Below are 18874 nucleotides of genomic sequence, written 5' to 3'. Positions count from 1 at the left end.
AAAATCAGGAGTCCTGTCATGATCCTTGCTCGGAAAGTCACATCATCACAAATTGTTTTACAGCAGACATTCTGGCTCCCGCACATTACAGATTAACTTCAGTGTGTCTCAGAAGTTTAGAAGAAATCACGTGTCGGGAGTGCCTTTCATGGCTCAGTGGGTTAAGGATCCCGTGTTGCCGTGAGCTGTGGTGTAGGCCAGCAGCTGTAGCTCCAATTAGACCTCTAGCCCGGGAACCTCCATATGCCACGGGTGTGGCCCTAGAAAAGACAAAAAAAAAAAAGAAAGAAAAAAATCCAGTATCGCTTGTAGCATGGTTTGCTGCGAAACCATCCAGCTTTGCTTGTTTAGTGCAGTGTGGCTGATTTACGGTATTGTGTTCATTTCTGCTGCGCAGCCCAGGGATTCAGTTCTAGATCCTCACAGGCCTTTTTGTGTGTTCTTTTCCACTAAGGGTTCTCATAGGCTATTGACAACAGTTCCCTCCGCCGTACAGTGGAACCTCGTTTATCCGTTCAGCGGGCCCAGGAGGAGGGAGGGAGGGAGGTGCGAGGGGGTCTCCGCTGGAAACATCCCAGGCACCAGCTCTGAGCGCGTCTCGTGCCCGGCTGTCCCCGCAGGGGTGACGACGAGACGCTGCACAAGAACAACGCACTGAAGGTCGTGCGGGAGCTGCAAGCCCAGATCGCTGAGCTTCAGGAAGACTTTGAATCCGAGAAGGCGTCGCGGAACAAGGCGGAAAAGCAGAAGAGGGACTTGAGCGAGGAGCTGGAGGCTCTGAAGACAGAGCTGGAGGACACGCTGGACACCACGGCGGCTCAGCAGGAACTGCGGTGAGCGGGGGGCGGAGGTGCGCGTCCTCCTGGGAGAGGCTTGGTGCTCTTCGCGTTGTCCCTTCGAGCATCCATGGCTGCTGGACCAGTAGCAAAATAGCAGTGGCTGGAAAGCACGGGGGCCGGGGGGGCACAGCCAGAGGCATCACTGCGTGGACCCTGCGCCCCTCGAAGGACGCAGACCCCTCACCCCCACCCCCGCCTCTGCGTTGGTTCCTCCCCGAGGTGTGTATCACGTGATTAGCGTAAAGTAACAGTTCTCAGCAAGCGACGTCCTGCTCATCAGACTCACAGGTTTAAGTCTCTGGGCCTCGGGGTGAGACGAACCAGGTGGGTTGTTGAGCGGAGGAGGGAGACCTCCGCAGACACCCCCTTTCCCAGTTTGACTGAAGTGTCCGCCGGTGCCGTGGCAGGTCTCTTAGAGTCTGGTGTTAACCAGCGCCTGGCCGCCAGCACCGCCAGTCTGTCCCCAGACATCCGAGGACCCCAAGGGACGTTACACTGACGGCACAAGGGACAGGAGGGGTGCCGGCTCTAGAAGGTTCTTCGGTATCACATAAGGGACGCACCAGCCTGTTGGCAAGAGATCGATGTGACCTTTCAAACAGAAGCAGCCCTTTTAATACACATGTCGTTGTGCAACTCACGCTGAGCTCCTTTCCCCAACACTGTGTTTCTCTAGGACAAAACGTGAACAGGAAGTGGCAGAGCTGAAGAAGGCTCTCGAAGAGGAAACCAAGAACCACGAGGCTCAGATCCAGGACATGAGGCAGCGGCACGCGGCGGCCCTGGAGGAGCTCTCGGAGCAGCTCGAACAGGCCAAGAGGGTGGGCTCTGCTCTGCTGTCCCGTCCCCTCGCCGCCTGTCCGCGGCCCCTGCTCACTCAGGGTAACAGCAGGACACGGATGACCTGCCCCTGAGCACATGTCAGGCCCTGTGCCCTGGGCCTGGGCCTGGGCTTACCCTGCGTCCCACTCCTGTGGGCTCCCTCTCCGTCTCCCTCCGAGGGGGGCACACTGAGGCCCAGTGGCGTGAGGATGTTTAGCCAGAGCCCCACGGTGCGCGACCCCCCCACCCCGCCCCACCGCATCACCTTGAAAGCCCATCCTCCATCCTTGTCATCTGAGGACGTCCCCACGGAGACCCATCCTGTGGTGGTCACCCTCCCACCGGCCTACGGGGCTGCTCACGCCCCCTCCCCCCTACTGTTAGTCACACGTTGTCCCCATGTTAATGTCACCCCAGCAACAGGAGCCTCAGCTCCTTGGTAAGAAATGTTTACACTGGAGTTCCCATAGTAGCTCAGCGGGTTAAGAACCCAGCCAGGATCCGTAAGGACGCAGGTTCAATCCCTGGCCCCACTCAGTGGGTTAAGGATCCAGCCGGGAGCTGCGGTGTAAGTAGCAGACCGGGCTGGGATCTGGCGTGGCTGTCACTGTGGCCTAGGCTGGCAGCTGCAGCTCCGATTCCACCTCTTCCCTGGGAACTGCCACAGATGCAGCCCTAAAAAAAAAAGAGGAAGAAAAGGTTTACATCGACAGAGCTTGTTCTACGCAAGGATGACGTGACCGAAGGACTGGTCTTGGGACAAAAGCGCTCGGCCCGTGGCCCCGGCTGCACTGTACCTGGATCAGCCACGTGGCCGGGGGCTCCTCGCGTGGGAATCCTCGCGGGCGGGCGGAGAGCACATGTTTTCATTCAAGCCGTGCCCAGCACTGGCTGCAGGGGTGAAGCAGCGCCTTCGGGCGTGTTCAAAAACCCCAGCCGACCATGTGTCCTCTCCCCCCAGTTCAAAGCGAACCTGGAGAAGAACAAACAGGGCCTGGAGACTGACAACAAGGAGCTGGCGTGCGAGGTGAAGGTGCTGCAGCAGGTCAAGGCCGAGTCCGAGCACAAGAGGAAGAAGCTGGATGCCCAGGTCCAGGAGCTCCACGCCAAGGTCTCAGAAGGAGACAGACTCAGGGTCGAACTGGCTGAGAAAGCAAATAAGTTACAGGTAGGCCTGGCAAACCGTTACTGGCTGCTGCCTGCCATGTTGGGGTGGGGGAGCCCGACATTCGGGGGGCACCTAGGCTGCCCCAGGCGCACAGTAGGCTCCTTGGGTGTGGTCCCCGCACCTGAGGCTCTCATGGCCCCAGGTGGGTCTGCTCAGTAGGACGTGAGGCTCAGAGAAGCCCGCGCCCTCCGGGACACGCCTGGCCAGTTGTGGCGCTGGACGTGAGGGCAGCAGGGCTCCGCTGAGCCCAGGGCCCGCCCCACCCACTGCAGCCAAGGTGGGTGAAGCACAGGCTCTCTGAAGGGTGTCGCTGAAAAGCGGAAAAATGGAAGTGTCATTAGCTTGATTGACATGAACCGAGCCGTCCTCTGTTTGCCTTCCCTGTGCTGACGTGACGAGATGACAGACCAGAGCGAAGGGCAGCCTCTGTCTGTTCTGAGAGCCACCATCTCCACAGAAATAGGGGATTTCAGGGTTTGTGGGGGTCACAAGCCACCCGTTTTCCTTACATGCCCCTGCAATAAACCTTTTTCGGCTAAAAAATAAATAACCACATAGAAGATCTTCCCTAAAAGGGGGGCCTTTTGGGGGAAGAGGTTTTTTTAAGTTTAAAAATAACTTTGGGGTGTTCCCGTCGTGGTGCAATGGTTAACGAATCCGACTAGGAACCATGAGGTTGCGGGTTCGGTCCCTGCCCTTGCTCAGTGGGTTAACGATCCGGCGTTGCCGTGAACTGTGGTGTAGGTTGCAGACGTGGCTCGGATCCTGCGTTGCTGTGGCTCTGGCGTAGGCCAGTGGCTACAGCTCCGATTCGACCCTTAGCCTGGGAACCTCCATATGCCGCGGGAGCGGCCCAAGAAATAGCTAAAAAGACAAAAAAAAAAAAAAACTTTGGGGAGTTCCCATCGTGGTTCAGTGGAAACGAATCCGACTAGGAACCATGAGGTTTCGGTTTCAATCCCTGGCCTCGCTGGTGGGTTAAGGATCTGGCATTGCCGTGAGCTGTGGTGTAGGCCGGCAGCTGTGGCTCCGATTCGACCCCTAGCCTGGGAACCTCCATATGCCCCAGGGTGCGCCTTAAAAAAGCAAATAAATAAATAACTTCCCGTCGTGGATCAGCAGAAACAAATCCAACTGGGAACCATGAGGACGTGGGTTCGATCCCTGGCCTTGCTCAGTGGGTTAAGGATCCGGCATTGCCGTGAGCTGTGCTGTAGGTCACAGACGTGGCTTGGATCCCACGTAGCTGTGGCTGTGGTGTAGGCCAGCAGCTGCAGCTCAGATTCAACCCCTGGCCTCTAGATGTACAACTTCTATATCCCATAGGTGCAGCCTTAAAAAGGAAGAAGAAGCCTTCGGGCCACGTTAACATTTAAACTAACTCGCGTCTGTGATAAAGTCTTCAAGCTCTAAGAATAGGAATTTTACTTGTGCCGCCTACATGTGATTAATGCATCTTGGTGGGAAAAAGGATGAAAATAAACCCCCTCCTAATTACAGAGCCTCCTCACACAGGACAGCAGTCACTCTTTCAGAGGATCGGTGTCATTTTTGTCTGTTCATGATAAAAAACAAGACAGCAAACCAGAGGGAGGAGAACCCTCTCGGGGGGGGAGGGGGGGGGGGCTCTGCCAGTACAGTCCTCACTGTCCGAGCCTGCATGCTGGGCACTGCTGAGGGCAGAGGACTCCCGGGGGTGAGTCTGCCTTAGCTGAGGCTGGCGGTTTGGGATCGACCCCTCCCTGCCCTTGGTGGGCGTTTAGGGTCCAGAACCCCAACTTGTTCCTATCTGCCTGTTAAAGTGAGTCTGACCCTTTATTCCTCCTCACAGAATGAACTGGATAACGTCTCAACTCTTCTAGAAGAAGCAGAGAAGAAGGGGATTAAGTTTGCTAAGGATGCAGCTAGTCTTGAGTCTCAGCTCCAGGACACCCAGGTACCCAGAGGGAGGGGCTGCGATGCTGACTCTGCCCTTTGTGTGATCTGTAAGCTGGGGAAGCTTGTTGGTCCCAGAAAGGCCTCCTTATCACCTCTTTCTGTGCCTCTGCTCTCAACCGCCTTGCACTGTAACCAGCCTGCACACCCAGAAGCTCTCCCCTGAGCTCGTCTCTCAGGGCCCTGGGGTCTTGGGTCTGGGAGGCAGGTCTTCCAGCATGATGGGCTCTGCCTGGGGTGTGGGTCCCAGGGGTGGTCCCACCGTACGCACTTGCATTGCTGCCCACTGTGAATGAGGTTGTTTTGTTATAGTTGACATTTCATCACCCTGAGCTGAGAGAAACAGGAGGGGATTCTGGAAGTGAGAAGATGCCCGAGATGCAGGAAAGGGAGGCTCGCAGGTCCCTGGTCAGGGCCGTGGCGGGGGACTCTGAGGGGGAGAGGATGCTGCTTACAAAGGAGTTTAAAGCCCTATTATATTAAGGGCACTTATTAAATGGTCGTATGTGGGTTTTTATAAATTTTTTATCGTTCACTATAGTTGATCGACAGTGTCCTGCCCATTTCTGCCATACAACAAAGCAGCTCAGTTATACCTACATATTTTTTTAATGCGTTATTTTCCATCATGGTCTGTCCCAGGAGACTGGGTGTAGAGTTCCCTGTGCTGTACAGCAGGACCTCGTTGTCTCATCCATTCTAAATGGAATGGTTTGCATCAACTAACCCCAAACTCCCTGTCCAGCCCACTCCTTCCCACCTCCCGCTTGGCAACCACAAGTCTGTTCTCTATGTCTGTGAGTCTGTTTCTGTTCTGTAGCTAAGTTCATTTGTGCCATATTTTAGATTCCACGTATAAGTGATATCATATGGTGTTTATCCTTTTCTGACTTAACTTTGCTTAGTATGAGAGTCTCTAGTCAGATCCATGTTGCTAAAAATGGCATGTTTGGTTCTTTTTCATGGATGTGTAATATTCTGTTTCCTATGTACATCACATCTTAATCCATTCATCTGTCGATGGACATTTAGGTTGTTTCCATGTCTTGGCTACTGTGAATAGTGCTGCTGTGAACGTTGGGGGTGCATGTATCTTTCCAAATTATAGTTTTCTCCAGATAGATGCCCAGGAGTGGGATTGCTGGATCATATGGTAGTTCTATTTTTTAGTTTTTGAGGACCCTCCGTAGTGTTTTCCATAGTGGTTGAACCAATTTACATGAGACATGGCCTCATGTCTTTTGTTTAAGTCTTTAAGCCATTTTGAGTTTGTTTTTGTGCATGGTGTGAGGGTGTGTTATAGTTTCACTGATTTACATGCAGCTGTTCAGTTTTCCCAGCATCACTTGAAGAATCTGTCTTTTTCCCATTTTATATTTTTGGCTCCATTGTCAAAGATTGACTATAAGTGTCTGGGTTTATTTCTGGGCTCTTTATTCTGCTCCATTGATCCCGATGTCTGTTTTTGGACCAGTACCACACTGTTTTGACTACTGTAGCTTTGTAATGTTGTCTGAGGTCTTGGGAGAGTTACACCACCTGCTTGGGTTTTTTCCCTCAGGATTGCTTTGGCAATTCTGAAGCTTTTATGCTTCCATATAAATTTGTGGATTATTTGTTCTAGTTCTGTGAAAAACGTCATGGGTGATTTGATGGAGAGCACATTAAGTCTATAGATGGCTTTGGGTAATATGGCCATTTTAATACTCTACCAATCCAGGAGCATGGGCTCTCTTTCCATAACAGAAGCATGTTGGTTTTGGTGATTCATATAACCTAAGTATTGACCTTTTATCAAAATAAACAGGAGCTTCTTCAGGAGGAGACACGCCAAAAACTGAACCTGAGCAGTCGAATCCGGCAGCTGGAGGAGGAGAAGAACAGCCTTCAGGAACAGCAGGAGGAGGAGGAGGAAGCCAGGAAGAACCTAGAAAAGCAGGTGTTAGCCCTGCAGGCCCAGGTGTGTGCGTGCACGTGGGACAGTGTGGCCTCCTCATGTGTGTTAACAGCCGACGACCCTGCTCTGCTGGGGTTTCAGCTCCATTGGGGACAGTTAATTGGGTCTTAAACTAAATGAAGGCCCTTAATGTATTTTCTTTGACCCAACCAAATGCTGATCCCATTGCTGGTTATACTGTTGGGGGTATTTAAAATAAAGACCCTAGGAGTTCCTGTTGTGGCTCAGCAGGTTAAGCACCCAACATAGTGTCCATGAGGGTACAGGTTTGATCCCTGGCCTCACTCAGTGGGCTGAGAATCTGGTGGTGTTGCCGCAAGCTGCAGCATAGGTTGCAAATGTGGCTCAGATCCAGCGTTGCTGTGGCGTAGACTGGCAGCTGTAGCTCCAATTCAGCCTCTAGCCTGGGAACCTCCACATGCCGCAGGTGCGGCCATAAAATTAAAAACCATAAAATGTAAACTAAAATAAAGACCCTATGAATTCCTTTGTGGCGCAGCAGGTTAAGGATCCAGTGTTGTCACTGCAGCAGCTCGAGTCACTGCCATGGTGCAGGTTTGATCCCTGGCCCAGGAACTTCCACATGCCATGGGCATGGCCCAAAGAAGTAATAAAGACCCTGGGACTGTGTCAGTTCTAAAAGGTTTCAAGCCAAACATCTTTTTAGAGGTGATCAGCTAAGAAATTCATCCTCTGTTTCATGGCTCAAATCATGCAGTGTTGATTTATGTTATTTCTTCTCACAAGATAGTGAAAACAGGAGTTCCCTCTGTGGCGTAACAGGACCAGCAGTGTCTTGGGAGCGCTGGGACGCAGGTTTGATCCCTGGCACAGCAGGTCAAGGATCCGGCGTTGCCAAAGCTGCAGTGTAGGTCGCCGTCACGGCTCAGATCCAATCCCTGGCCTGAGAACTCCATATGCCGCAGGGCGGCCAAAAAAAAAAGACTAGTGAAAGCAAGTTTTATCTTTATTCCTCAGGTGAGTGGAGTTCTTGAGTATTGTTCTTTTTTCCTTAGTTGACAGACACCAAGAAGAAAGTCGATGATGACGTGGGGACCATTGAAAGTTTGGAAGAAGCCAAGAAGAAGCTCCTTAAAGACGCGGAGGCGCTGAGCCAGCGCCTGGAGGAAAAGGCTCTGGCCTACGACAAGCTGGAGAAGACCAAGAACCGCCTGCAGCAGGAGCTCGACGACCTGCTCGTGGACCTGGACCACCAGCGCCAGATCGTCTCCAACTTGGAGAAGAAGCAGAAGAAGTTCGACCAGGTGGGTCCCGGACCTCCCGCCACCCCCACCTCCCGGGGCTCCAGCGCCAGCGTCAGCCGGTGTTTCCTCCCGGCCAAGCCCGCCCTCTTGTCGTTGTGGTTTAAAACCATCCTGTCGTATGTGAAAGCGATACACATTTATAGCAAAATCAGAAAAAGCAGAACAGCAAAAAGAAGGAAATAAGAGAACACCCACCATCCCGTGGTGGTTTTCTCAGGCATAAGTCAGGCGCGTAGCGGGTGAGGGCGTCTGCGTGGCTTCTGAAATGGCTTTTTACTGTGTTCCGACGCCACCCCGGGTAGCTGCTGGCCGAAGAGAAGAACATCTCTGCCCGCTACGCGGAGGAGCGAGACCGGGCTGAAGCGGAGGCCAGAGAGAAGGAAACCAAAGCGCTGTCCCTGGCCCGCGCCCTGGAGGAGGCCTTGGAGGCCAAGGACGAGTTCGAGCGGCAGAACAAGCAGCTGCGGGCCGACATGGAGGACCTGATGAGCTCCAAGGACGATGTGGGCAAGAACGTGAGTGCCCAGGGCCCCCTGGCAAGGCCCAGCTGGCAGCCGGGCACTCTCGGTGGGGCCCGGCATGTGTGGGATGGAGGGTTCAGGTCTCCCGGGATAAGCGGCTGGATTTCCCGAGGTCTGTTGTCGGGTGACCTGCACACGATGGCCCCCGGGGGTCGCCTCTGGGATCAGAAGGGACTGGAGGGGAAGCACCCAGCACGGGGAACTAGGTGGGGAACTAGGTGGACGTTGTGATGGGCTCTGGGTGCAGAGAGCGGGCGAGCCTCTCTTCACTGTACCGAGTCCTTGATGGTTACAAGTTCCCCCCACGCGTGTTTTCAGCACAGACCGTTTCCTCCGCAGCGACAGGGATGTGCCCTGGTACCTGCTGGACAGACGGCAGGCCAGTGGTCAGGCAACAAGCCACTCCCCTGACGCCACACTCTTTGTTGTTGATCGGCTCGTAAAAGATCGCTTGGCTTCGGGGTCACAGAGACCATAGCGCACACAGGACGAAAGCCGGGCCTGTCCCTGAGGTGGCGCGCTCTCGAATGAGGACAGCGCAGCCGTAGGGGACAGGAGGGGGCGGGGCGGGGGGGCCTATAAAACAGGAACTGCCGTCCTTGCTTGTCCCTCTGCCGAGGGTCAGCTCCTTGCTCCCCGTGCTCCCTGCGGTCTAGGTTCATGAACTTGAAAAATCCAAACGGGCCCTGGAGCAGCAGGTGGAGGAAATGAGGACGCAGCTGGAAGAGCTGGAAGATGAGCTTCAGGCCACGGAAGATGCCAAGCTTCGCCTGGAGGTCAACATGCAGGCCATGAAGGCCCAGTTTGAGAGGGACTTGCAAACCCGAGACGAGCAGAACGAGGAAAAGAAGCGGCTGCTGATTAAACAGGTGGGTGTGGCCCCCGGAACAAGAACCTGTTTATTCTCAGAGCCTGCTTTGGGCTCAACATCCTATTTGTTCATGTTACACCATATTAGCGGGTGTAAAAAAAAAAAAATTTCTCTTGCTTTTTAAGGCCGCACCCACAGCATGTGGAAGTTGCCAGGCTAGAGGTCTTAACGGAGCTACAGCTGCCGGCCTACACCACAGCCACAGCAACCCAGGATCCGAGCCGTGTCTGCGACCTACACCACAGCTCACGGCAACGCCAGGTCCCCAACCCGCTTGAGCGAGGCCAACTGCAGCCTCATGGTTCCTATCGGATTCATTTCCCCTGTGCCACGACGGGAACTCCGACAACCTTATTCCTTAAAATGTAATGTAGTTTTGATTTCCTGTGTCTCAGATCCTGTCACTGCTGCTTACAAGCCAGGTGTCAGTTGAAAAGCCCTCAGTGGAATCCCCAAGGAATATGTGGGCAGGTTCAAGGTCTGAGTCTTACATGTATCAGTAAAGGGAAGAATCAGTAGGAACCTGACCAGGGGATTCAGGGTATTTTGAAGGTCAGATCACACGTCCTCTTAAAAAAAAAAAAAAAACACTCTTTAAAGGGAAAGCATTTGTTTATTTTGAAGGGTTGCTTGGGCACTTAGGATTTGTACTCTTGTGAGTGCATGTTAAACTTCTACTCTGAAAGTCTACGTTAAAAATTAAGTGTGGATTTGTATTCTTGTGATACTGATTTTATAGTAGAAGTTGAACATGCACTCGCACGAGTACACATCCTGCGCTCCAGTCCCTTGGAGCTCATGGTATAAAGGCTTGGATCTGGGATGTATCTAATTTTGTTTTATTTTATTATTTGCATTCCAGACTATTTATTAGTCATTTTTTGCTAGATAACAAATTACCTCACACGTAGTGGCTTAGCGCAGCACTTACTAACTCAGCTTCTGTGGGTCAGGAATTCTGAATCCACCTAGCGGGTGTGTCCTCCGAAGGCCCGACTGGGGCTGGAGGCCCCACGTCCCAGCTGGCTCTCCCACGGGGTGCGGCCAGAGACCGCCGCTCCCCGCCGCGTGGGCCCCTTCCGGCGCTGGAGTGTCCCTCGGGGGACGTCCCCGCAGGGGGTCTCGTGTCTTCCGCATGTGTTGCATCGCCTACACCGTGAGCTTGCGGTGAGGACTCTCAGCCTCTCGGGTAGCCTGGCAGCCGTCACTGGAACCGGTTTGTGCCACGTGGGGGTGTTGAAGCCTCTCTGCACACACTCGGCTGTGGATAAGGATGGCTGCTCGGGGCAGAGAGCTCCTCTCCAGAGAAACCCGAGCCCTCAGGACGACAGGCTGCCTGTTCTCCGGGAGGCCGCCTGGGTCTGACCAGACGAACCCGATACCGCCCACTAGGTGCGGGAGCTCGAGGCAGAGCTGGAGGATGAGCGCAAACAGCGAGCCCTTGCTGTCGCTTCAAAGAAGAAAATGGAAATAGACCTGAAGGACCTGGAAGCTCAAATCGAGGCGGCGAACAAGGCTCGGGATGAAGTGATCAAGCAGCTTCGCAAACTTCAGGTACGTGCAGCCCTCGGTACCTGGTGGCGGGTGCCCCCCGGCCGGCGGAGCTGGGGGCAGAGCGCAGGGCCGCTGTCCTGTCCCCCGAGGTCGTGGGCGGGGGCCACAGGCCATGAAGACGGCACGTGTGTAGCTCCATGTCTGGAGCATGTGCTGGGCCCCACCAGGAGGAGGAGAATGGGTCTTGGACTGAGCTGGGGAGGAGTCAGCAGCTGGCACATCCACCAGGGGACACGCTCGTGGGGCTGTGGGCAGCCTCTAGTGCTTAACTAAACACTGGGCCACCGTGGGAAGGCGGGCCGGCCTCCCTCGAGTGGCGGCTGCCAGGAGCTCTAGCCGCCCTTCCGTCTGACCGAATCATCACGTCTGCTACCCCTGGGGCATCCTGGCTTTCAGTGTCACAGTGACAAAAGGTGATTTCGACGTAACTCAGCATTGGCAGGATTGATGGGCCTTCCTATAAAGAGGCCCTGGAGGGAAGACTGTCAGGACAGAGGTGATTTTTTCCCCCGACGGCTCCACATCTTACCTCTACCACCATAACGATGAGAAGAAATGCTTACATACAAAGCTCATAGCTGAAGCGGTTAGGACGGCAGGAATGGAAATACCTAAGTGTACGTGGACTGCCAGCCAGTCGCATGGTGGGGACATGGTGCCCTGATGGCAGGAAGACGCCGTGTGGGACAGTTGAGTTTGTCACATCACCCACGTGTACAGACTTTTATATACAGACGTGTAGACAGACATACTTAGGGAAAAGTCATCTCTGCATAATACGCTTTATGAGTAGTATTTGCTTCCTTATACGTCTTTTTTTTCTTTTTAGGGCCGCAGCCACAGCATATGGAGGTTCCCAGCCTAGGGGTCAAATCAGAGCTGTAGCTGCCAGCCTACACCACAGCCACAGCCACGCCGGATCTTTAACCCACTGAACGAGGCCAGGGATCGAGCCTGTGTCTTCATGGATACTAGTCAGGTCCATCACCGCTGAGCCACATAGGAACTCCGATCACTAACACACTTTCCGACTCTATAGATTTGCCTGTGCTGGACATGTCACATAAATGGACATACAAATGGCTTCTACAACATATGGCTTTTGGTGACTAGCTGCTTTGATTTAGCATAATGTTTTCATGTTGTAGCATAAATACGTACTTCATTCCATTTTGCCACCAAATAACATTCCATTGTTTGAATATACCGTGTATTTATTAACTCATTTATCCGGTGACATCTGGGTTACTCTGCCTTTTGGCGGCTATGGAAAATGCTGCTGTGAACACTCGCACCCATTTGTGTGGACAGGGTCTTCGGTTTCCTTGAGCGTGTACCTAGGGGTGGGGTCGCTAGGGTGGGTGGGTACAGGTCATTCTCCTCAGCTCTGAGCCACTGCCTGATCCGTCCACGGCGACGACCCCGTGGCACATTCCCGCCAGCTCCGTGCGGGGCCAGTCTCTCTGCCTCGTCACCGACGCTTGGTGTTGTGCGCCTTTTAATTAAGCCGTCCTAGTGGGTATGACGTGGTGTCTCACTGTGGTTTTGTGACGCTGAGCATCTTTTGCTGGGCTCACTGGCCTCGTTACACGCGAGGAAGACTGTCTTTCAAGTCGCTGCTCGTCTTCTTGAGTTGTCTTTAGTAACTGTTGTGACGTTGCCGTATATATTCTGGATGTTTCCTAGGAGATAAGCAATTTCCAAATATTTTCTTCCCTTCTCCAGGTTATCGTTATCAGTCACTCAGAGGTATTGTTTACAGCACAGAAGTTTTTAATTTTGAGCGAATCCAGTTTATTCTTTGTTTCTTATATTCTTGATATCTTATATGAAACGACTATCTAATCCTGGTCCTGAAATTTTATTCCTGTGTTCTCTCTCAAAGAGTTGTATACTCTTAGCTTTTTTTCTAAATCCATTTTGAGGAAATTTTTGTTACATGGTTTGATATATAAACCGAAATTCATTCTTTCAGATATGGATATCCAGTTGTCCCAGCACCATTTGTTAAAAAGACTGTCTTTACCCCATTGAATTTTCTTGGCAGCCTTGTCATAAGTCAGCTGATCACAGATGTGTGTTTATTTCTGGACCATCAAGTCATTGCCACTGATCTCTGTGTCTGGCCTTACGCCACTACCGGACAGTCTCAATTACTGCAGCTTTGTAAGTTCTGCAATTGGGAAATACGACTTCTCTCACTTTGTTCTTTTTCCTGATATTTAGCTACTCTGAGTCCCTTGCAATTCCATTTAGGATCAGCAAATGAATTTCTGCAGCCAAAAAAGGCTAGCTTGGGTTTGTATGTTGTGTTGACTAGTTAGGATATAAACTGATTTTTGCACAGTGGTCCCCTGCTGTCCGTGGGAGACTGGTTCCAGGACACGCACGGCGCCCCCTCCCCTTCATGGACACCACATCCTTGGATGCTCAGGTCCCTGACGGAGAACGATGTCGTGTTTGCATATAACCTATGTCCGTCTTCCCATATACTTTAAATCATCTCTCAGTTGTAACACCCGATACAGTGTAAATGATACACAGTTTGCCCAGGTGGCAGATTCACCTTTTGCCTTCTGAAACTTTCTAGGACTCTTTTCCCCTGAATGTTTTTGATCCACTGCTGCTTGAATCCAGGGATGTGGACCAGGCAGATACAGAGGGCTGACTACATATTGATCGTGTGTGCTGCAACCTCGCTGAACGCGTTTATTGGTTCTAATGGGTTTTTTAGTGGATGCCTAATACTTTCTATATATAAGGTCATATCATCTGCACATTGAGCCAGTTTTCTTCTTCTCTTCCAATCTGAATGTCTTTTCTTTCTCTTGGGTAATTGCTTTGACTAGACTCTGTTACAGTGTCAAGGTCAGACATGCTGTCTCGGCGCTGACCTCAGGGGAAAGCGTTTAGTCTTTGACCGTCAAGTATGATGTTGCCTGTCAGCTTTCCCCTTGATGCCCTTTATCGAGTTGAGGAAGTTTCCTTCAGTTTATTGAGTGTTTGTCTATTGAAAGGGGGTTAGAGTTTGTCAAACGCCTCTTCTGCATTTACGGAGATGATCGTAAGGCTCTAGAAATTCACTCTGGACGTCAGACCACCCTTGCCTTCCTCAGAAGCATCCCATTTGGACGGTGGGGTGTAACGCTATATAAATGTACACATTGGATAATTCTCTCAACGTGTGGATGGAGTCTACTGGTTACTATTTTGTTGAGGATATTGGCCTAAATGTTTCCTTGTGATATTTTTGTTACTTGCATATGCCTTTATATTTAGAATAAATGCATATTTTATAATCTGGAAAAAATACTATAAAACAGTGAGTGAACACTAACCCAAAACCTTCTTCCCGTTTAATCTTAGGCTCAGATGAAGGACTACCAACGTGAATTAGAAGAAGCGCGTGCATCCCGTGATGAGATTTTTGCTCAATCCAAAGAGAGTGAAAAGAAATTAAAGAGTCTGGAAGCAGAAATTCTTCAATTGCAGGAGGTACGCTGCTTTACTTATTCGTCCATTAGTTTAACAAATATTTGCCCTCGAAATTTCTCTAAGACCGGATGTCACTTTCCATTTTTAACGCGGTACTGATCCATCTGATGGCTTCAGTACAGCAAGCAAAGTGGACACTCCGCTACCTGGGCTAAAGGCGAGAAGTGGATTAGTAATTCCTCCAATCTAACTGTAGTCTGAGGCACACGAAGAGTGCCTGGAGCAAGGCGGCGGCAGCCCACAGGCACCGCCAGCTTTCACCTTTGACGAAACTGTCAGCGTCCAGGGCTGAAATCAGTCTCCACTTCCTCAGGAACTTGCCTCGTCTGAGCGAGCCCGCCGACACGCCGAGCAGGAGAGAGACGAGCTGGCGGACGAGATCGCCAACAGCGCCTCTGGCAAGTGAGTCTCCTGGCAACACGTGGGAAGGGGAGGGCGTCTGGAAATCAGTGGCTGCCTGCCACCCCCCCCCCCCCGACACACAGTCCTTATGGGCCCCTGCGGCCCATGCCCCGGGGCACACCTGGGGCACGAGATGGCTGTGGGGGGAGCCAGTTGTTGGTCTGCTCACCTGTTCAGTCTGGAACGCGGCGCACAAGCCGCGGAGCCGCCGGGCTGCCTTGGCCCCCGGCCGGCAGGACAACCCCCAGGCCGCGTCTCCCTGTGCCAGTCACACCCACGGCAGGCGCGCAGGACAGACATGCAGACCTAACCTGCTTTCCAAAGGCCACACCGCCGTGCAACACAAGTCTTTACGTTCCTCAGATCTGACGATAGATTCCTTAGACTTACCTTTCCCTGCTCGTACTTTTTGTCAAAAATCACAATTTTTCTCTGCTGTGCTGAGGATTCATCATGGTCATTTAAGTGATGAATGATGAGTTGGCCTTTGATCTCAGTGCACCGGAGAACCAGTAGCCGAAGGCTAGGGAATGCCAGGATCCTTTTGCACTTGTAGTTTTATTTAGTATTTTTTGTCTTTTTAGGGCCGCACCCGCAACAGATGGAGGTTCCCAGGCTAGGGGGGCAAGTCAGAGCTACAGCTGCTGGCCTATGCCACAGCCACAGCCACGCTTTGAAGCTGCCACTGGCTGCCCTGTGGAGCAGCGATGGGGAGGTGGCAGGGAGGTCGGCTGGGAGGCTATCGCAGTGCTCCAGACCGGAGGTGACGGGGCTGGGATGGAGAGAAGCGGGTGGCATGTTGGGACGCGGATTGGGTGGGTACAGAGGAGAGAGAAAAATGAGGTGCGCTGCTCGGCTCCGGCAGCGGGGAGGGGGGAGGAGGCCTCCAGGAGGAGTTGGGTGTCCCCGGCGTCGCAGAGACCGGTCTGGACCCGCCTCCTCCGCCCCACAGGTCTGCGCTGCTGGACGAGAAGCGGCGTCTGGAGGCGCGGATCGCGCAGCTGGAGGAGGAGCTGGAAGAGGAGCAGAGCAACATGGAGCTGCTCAACGACCGCTTCCGCAAGACCACGCTGCAGGTGCACACGCGGCTCCCGGCCCGGCCTGGCCCGCGAAGGGCTGCGCTGCCGCCGCACGGCTGACCGTCTCTCCTCCGCAGGTGGACACGCTGAACGCAGAGCTGGCGGCCGAGCGCAGCGCCGCCCAGAAGAGCGACAATGCACGCCAGCAGCTGGAGCGGCAGAACAAGGAGCTGAAGGCCAAGCTGCAGGAGCTGGAGGGCGCTGTCAAGTCCAAGTTCAAGGCCACCATCTCAGCCCTGGAAGCCAAGATTGGGCAGCTGGAGGAGCAGCTTGAGCAGGAGGCCAAGTAAGAGGTTTCTGCTGCATCTCTGCTACAGACCAGGTCCAGGTTCAGCCTGGAGTCCGAGGGGACAGACATGCCCCCTCTCCCTCGGGAGCTCCCTTGGCAGGGGAAGAAATGACAGGAACACGCGGAACCGGAGAGGAGGTGATGCGAGCCCTCAGGGAAGGCCTGTCGGCTCTCCCCAGACCCGGCTGAGGGCTGTGCCCCGTGATTTCCTGGGGCCAGAGTTACATCTTGACCCAAAGCGCATTGCCCAAGCTGGGGCCGTCACGTGAACTGCTGCAGTTTGTTGGCAGAGAAAAATAATGTGACCAAAAGCAGCTTTTCTTCTCCCCAGGAGGGGAGTGCTTAACAGTCTCCATTCAGTTGGAGAAAACCACTCTGAAATGTACGAGGAGTTGCACAAGGCAGCTCGGGGCAGGCAGTCACCAGTCTCTGGGGACAGAGGCAGAGGCTGCCTCCTGTGGAGGAGCCTGGGGCCCCGAAGCGCAGCGTCTGTGCTCAGAGCCAGGCCCGCCTCCGGCGGCACGGCCCACACAGTCCAGGGCTGGTTTGCTGTTGTCATTAACGTGACCTGCCCTCCAGCGGACTCCAGCCCCACCCTGTCCGTTCTTGCATAACGTGTGTGAAGGAACAAAAGGACTTCTCCTGGTCGCAGTGGAGTTCCCCAAATAAGCTCCTTCTCCATGTGGACAGTGGAGGCCTGTCTAGACCGGTGCTGATTTGACTCCTAACTAAAGTGGGCGTTGGGGGGGTGGTGTTCAGTGTTAGGTGCTCTGGCATCTTTCGTTTGTTTGGTTTTGGGTTTTTTTTGTTTTTAGGGCTGCACCTGCAGCCTATGGAGGTTCCCCGGCTAGGGATCGAATCGGAGCAGGATCTGAACCGCATCTGCCACCTACACCACAGCTCACGGCAATGCCGTCTCCTTAACCCACTGAGCAAGGCCAGGGATCGAACCTGCCACCTCATGGTTACTAGTCGGATTCGTTTCTGCTGCGCCTCAGCGGGAACTCCCAGGTGCTCTAGCATCTTAGTAGGTGGTTAGAAAATTTTAAGTTGAGACGAGCACTTAATAAACTCTTTGTTTTGTCTTCCAGGCTAAAAAGTTAGGTGATTAGGAGTTCCCGTCGTGGCGCAGTGGTTAACGAATCCAACTAGGAACCATGAGGTTGCGGGTTCGGTCCCTGCCCTTGCTCAGTGGGTTAACGATCCGGCGTTGCCATGAGCTGTGGTGTAGGTTGCAGACACGGCTCGGATCTGGCGTTGCTGTGGCTCTGGCGTAGGCCGGTGGCTACAGCTCCGACTCGACCCCTAGCCTGGGAACCTCCATATGCCGCGGGAGCGGCCCAAGAAATAGCAACAACAACAACAAAAAGACAAAAGACAAAAAAAAAAAAAGGTGATTAGAGTAACCAGCTAGTTTTTGTCTTTAAAAACCTACACTTGATATGTGACGAGTAGCTTATATGTGCATTTGATCTTTGAAAGGTCACTCAGTGTGACCAGAAAGAAATTTCTAGACTCTATTGATTATTCCAGAGGTACAGGGCCTGGAAAGCACTCTGACACAGGTCATCTTCCAGACAAAGAGGACTCTTCAAAAACATTTCCCACGCATAGGACGGGCCTTTCAAGGCCTGTGGAAACGAACGTGCTGATCATTTTCACAGGGAAAGAGCAGCCGCCAACAAACTGGTCCGCCGCACCGAGAAGAAGCTGAAGGAGATCTTCATGCAGGTGGAAGACGAGCGCCGCCACGCAGACCAGTATAAAGAACAGGTGAGGGGGGGCGGCGGGAGGCGAGGAGCCGCGTCCAAACCCCCGGGGTCACCCCACTGGACCAGCTCAGTCAGCAAGAGCTGCTTCAAACTCCGTTCTAACGTGTCAGCACCCCCGCCAGCAGGGAACACGGAGAGGGTGGGGACCCCGCCGGCCTCCCAGGCGACCCAGATGTGGGGGAGAGGCGGGCGCCAGCCCGCGTGCGAGGCCTCATCTTAAAGCTGTCATGTGTCCTCCACGGGAGTGGACGCTTCCCGAGTGCAGGATCCCTGCCCGCCTCACCCCACGGCCCTCTTGAATGCCTAGAGCAGCGTGGGCAAAGTTGGCAGTTGCTGCATGTTGGCAGGATGGAGGGATGGATGCAGGAGGTGCTGGATGGAAAAGGAATTGAAAGCAAGTGTTCTGCACATGGGACTACAGTGGGCCTTCCGTCTGCGTCCAGGCATCTGGTCCCTTAGACTCAGGGCGTGTTCCCACAGGACTCGGGGCCGTGGCCAGGCCTACACTGACCACAGTGGGGCGCTGTGCCCCGCGCCGAGATGGCGCTGAGGAGCCCCTGCCTGTGGCTCAGACGCCCCCCTCCGCTGTCCAGTCCGGCACCCGGCCCAGCCTGGCCTGGCCTTCCCGCCCCCAAGGCAGTTCTGGGTGGACGTGCAGGGCGCGTCTCTGGCTCGGGAGGGATCGGTCCATAGGGCAGACTGAGTTCTCGTGTCCGGTCCCGGAGTAGCTTTGTACTTGGATCAGAATGGATTGTTGGCACACCTACCCGTGTTGAAAGGCGGTGTCAAGTGGAACGTACCTTCTCCTGTTACTGATTGTCCCGCGTCGTGTGGGAACAGCACGTCCCTCTCACAATCCCAGAGGTCGCGTCCGTGAAGATGCTCAGCTGTCGCTTCTCTGCAGG

At 53.6% G+C, this 18874-nt stretch overlaps 2 protein-coding genes across 4 annotated transcripts in view; one reads left to right on the top strand and one right to left on the bottom strand.

The window, feature by feature from the left end:
• The window catches only part of MYH10 (myosin heavy chain 10), a 138439-nt gene that overhangs the window by 116986 nt on the left and 2579 nt on the right, over nt 1-18874 (top strand). For all 3 annotated transcript variants that reach the window (XM_047758522.1, XM_047758523.1, XM_047758524.1), the window contains 14 exons: nt 621-833; nt 1516-1660; nt 2623-2829; nt 4661-4765; nt 6572-6724; nt 7738-7986; nt 8289-8501; nt 9164-9376; nt 10771-10932; nt 14299-14427; nt 14741-14829; nt 15782-15905; nt 15986-16194; nt 17862-17970. In XM_047758522.1, coding sequence (XP_047614478.1) covers nt 621-833; nt 1516-1660; nt 2623-2829; nt 4661-4765; nt 6572-6724; nt 7738-7986; nt 8289-8501; nt 9164-9376; nt 10771-10932; nt 14299-14427; nt 14741-14829; nt 15782-15905; nt 15986-16194; nt 17862-17970 — 2320 coding nt within the window. The remainder of the gene's footprint in view (nt 1-620; nt 834-1515; nt 1661-2622; nt 2830-4660; nt 4766-6571; nt 6725-7737; nt 7987-8288; nt 8502-9163; nt 9377-10770; nt 10933-14298; nt 14428-14740; nt 14830-15781; nt 15906-15985; nt 16195-17861; nt 17971-18874) is intronic.
• The window catches only part of NDEL1 (nudE neurodevelopment protein 1 like 1), an 81259-nt gene continuing 79979 nt past the window's right edge, over nt 17595-18874 (bottom strand). Inside the window, exon 9 of the mRNA XM_047758532.1 lies at nt 17595-18867. Coding sequence (XP_047614488.1) covers nt 18711-18867 — 157 coding nt within the window. The 3' untranslated portion in view covers nt 17595-18710. The remainder of the gene's footprint in view (nt 18868-18874) is intronic.

Source organism: Phacochoerus africanus, chromosome 14, assembly GCF_016906955.1.
Source record: "Phacochoerus africanus isolate WHEZ1 chromosome 14, ROS_Pafr_v1, whole genome shotgun sequence".
NCBI lineage: Eukaryota > Metazoa > Chordata > Mammalia > Artiodactyla > Suidae > Phacochoerus > Phacochoerus africanus.
Note: the sequence above shows the minus strand (reverse complement) of the source record. Positions and strands in the feature narration are given on the sequence as shown.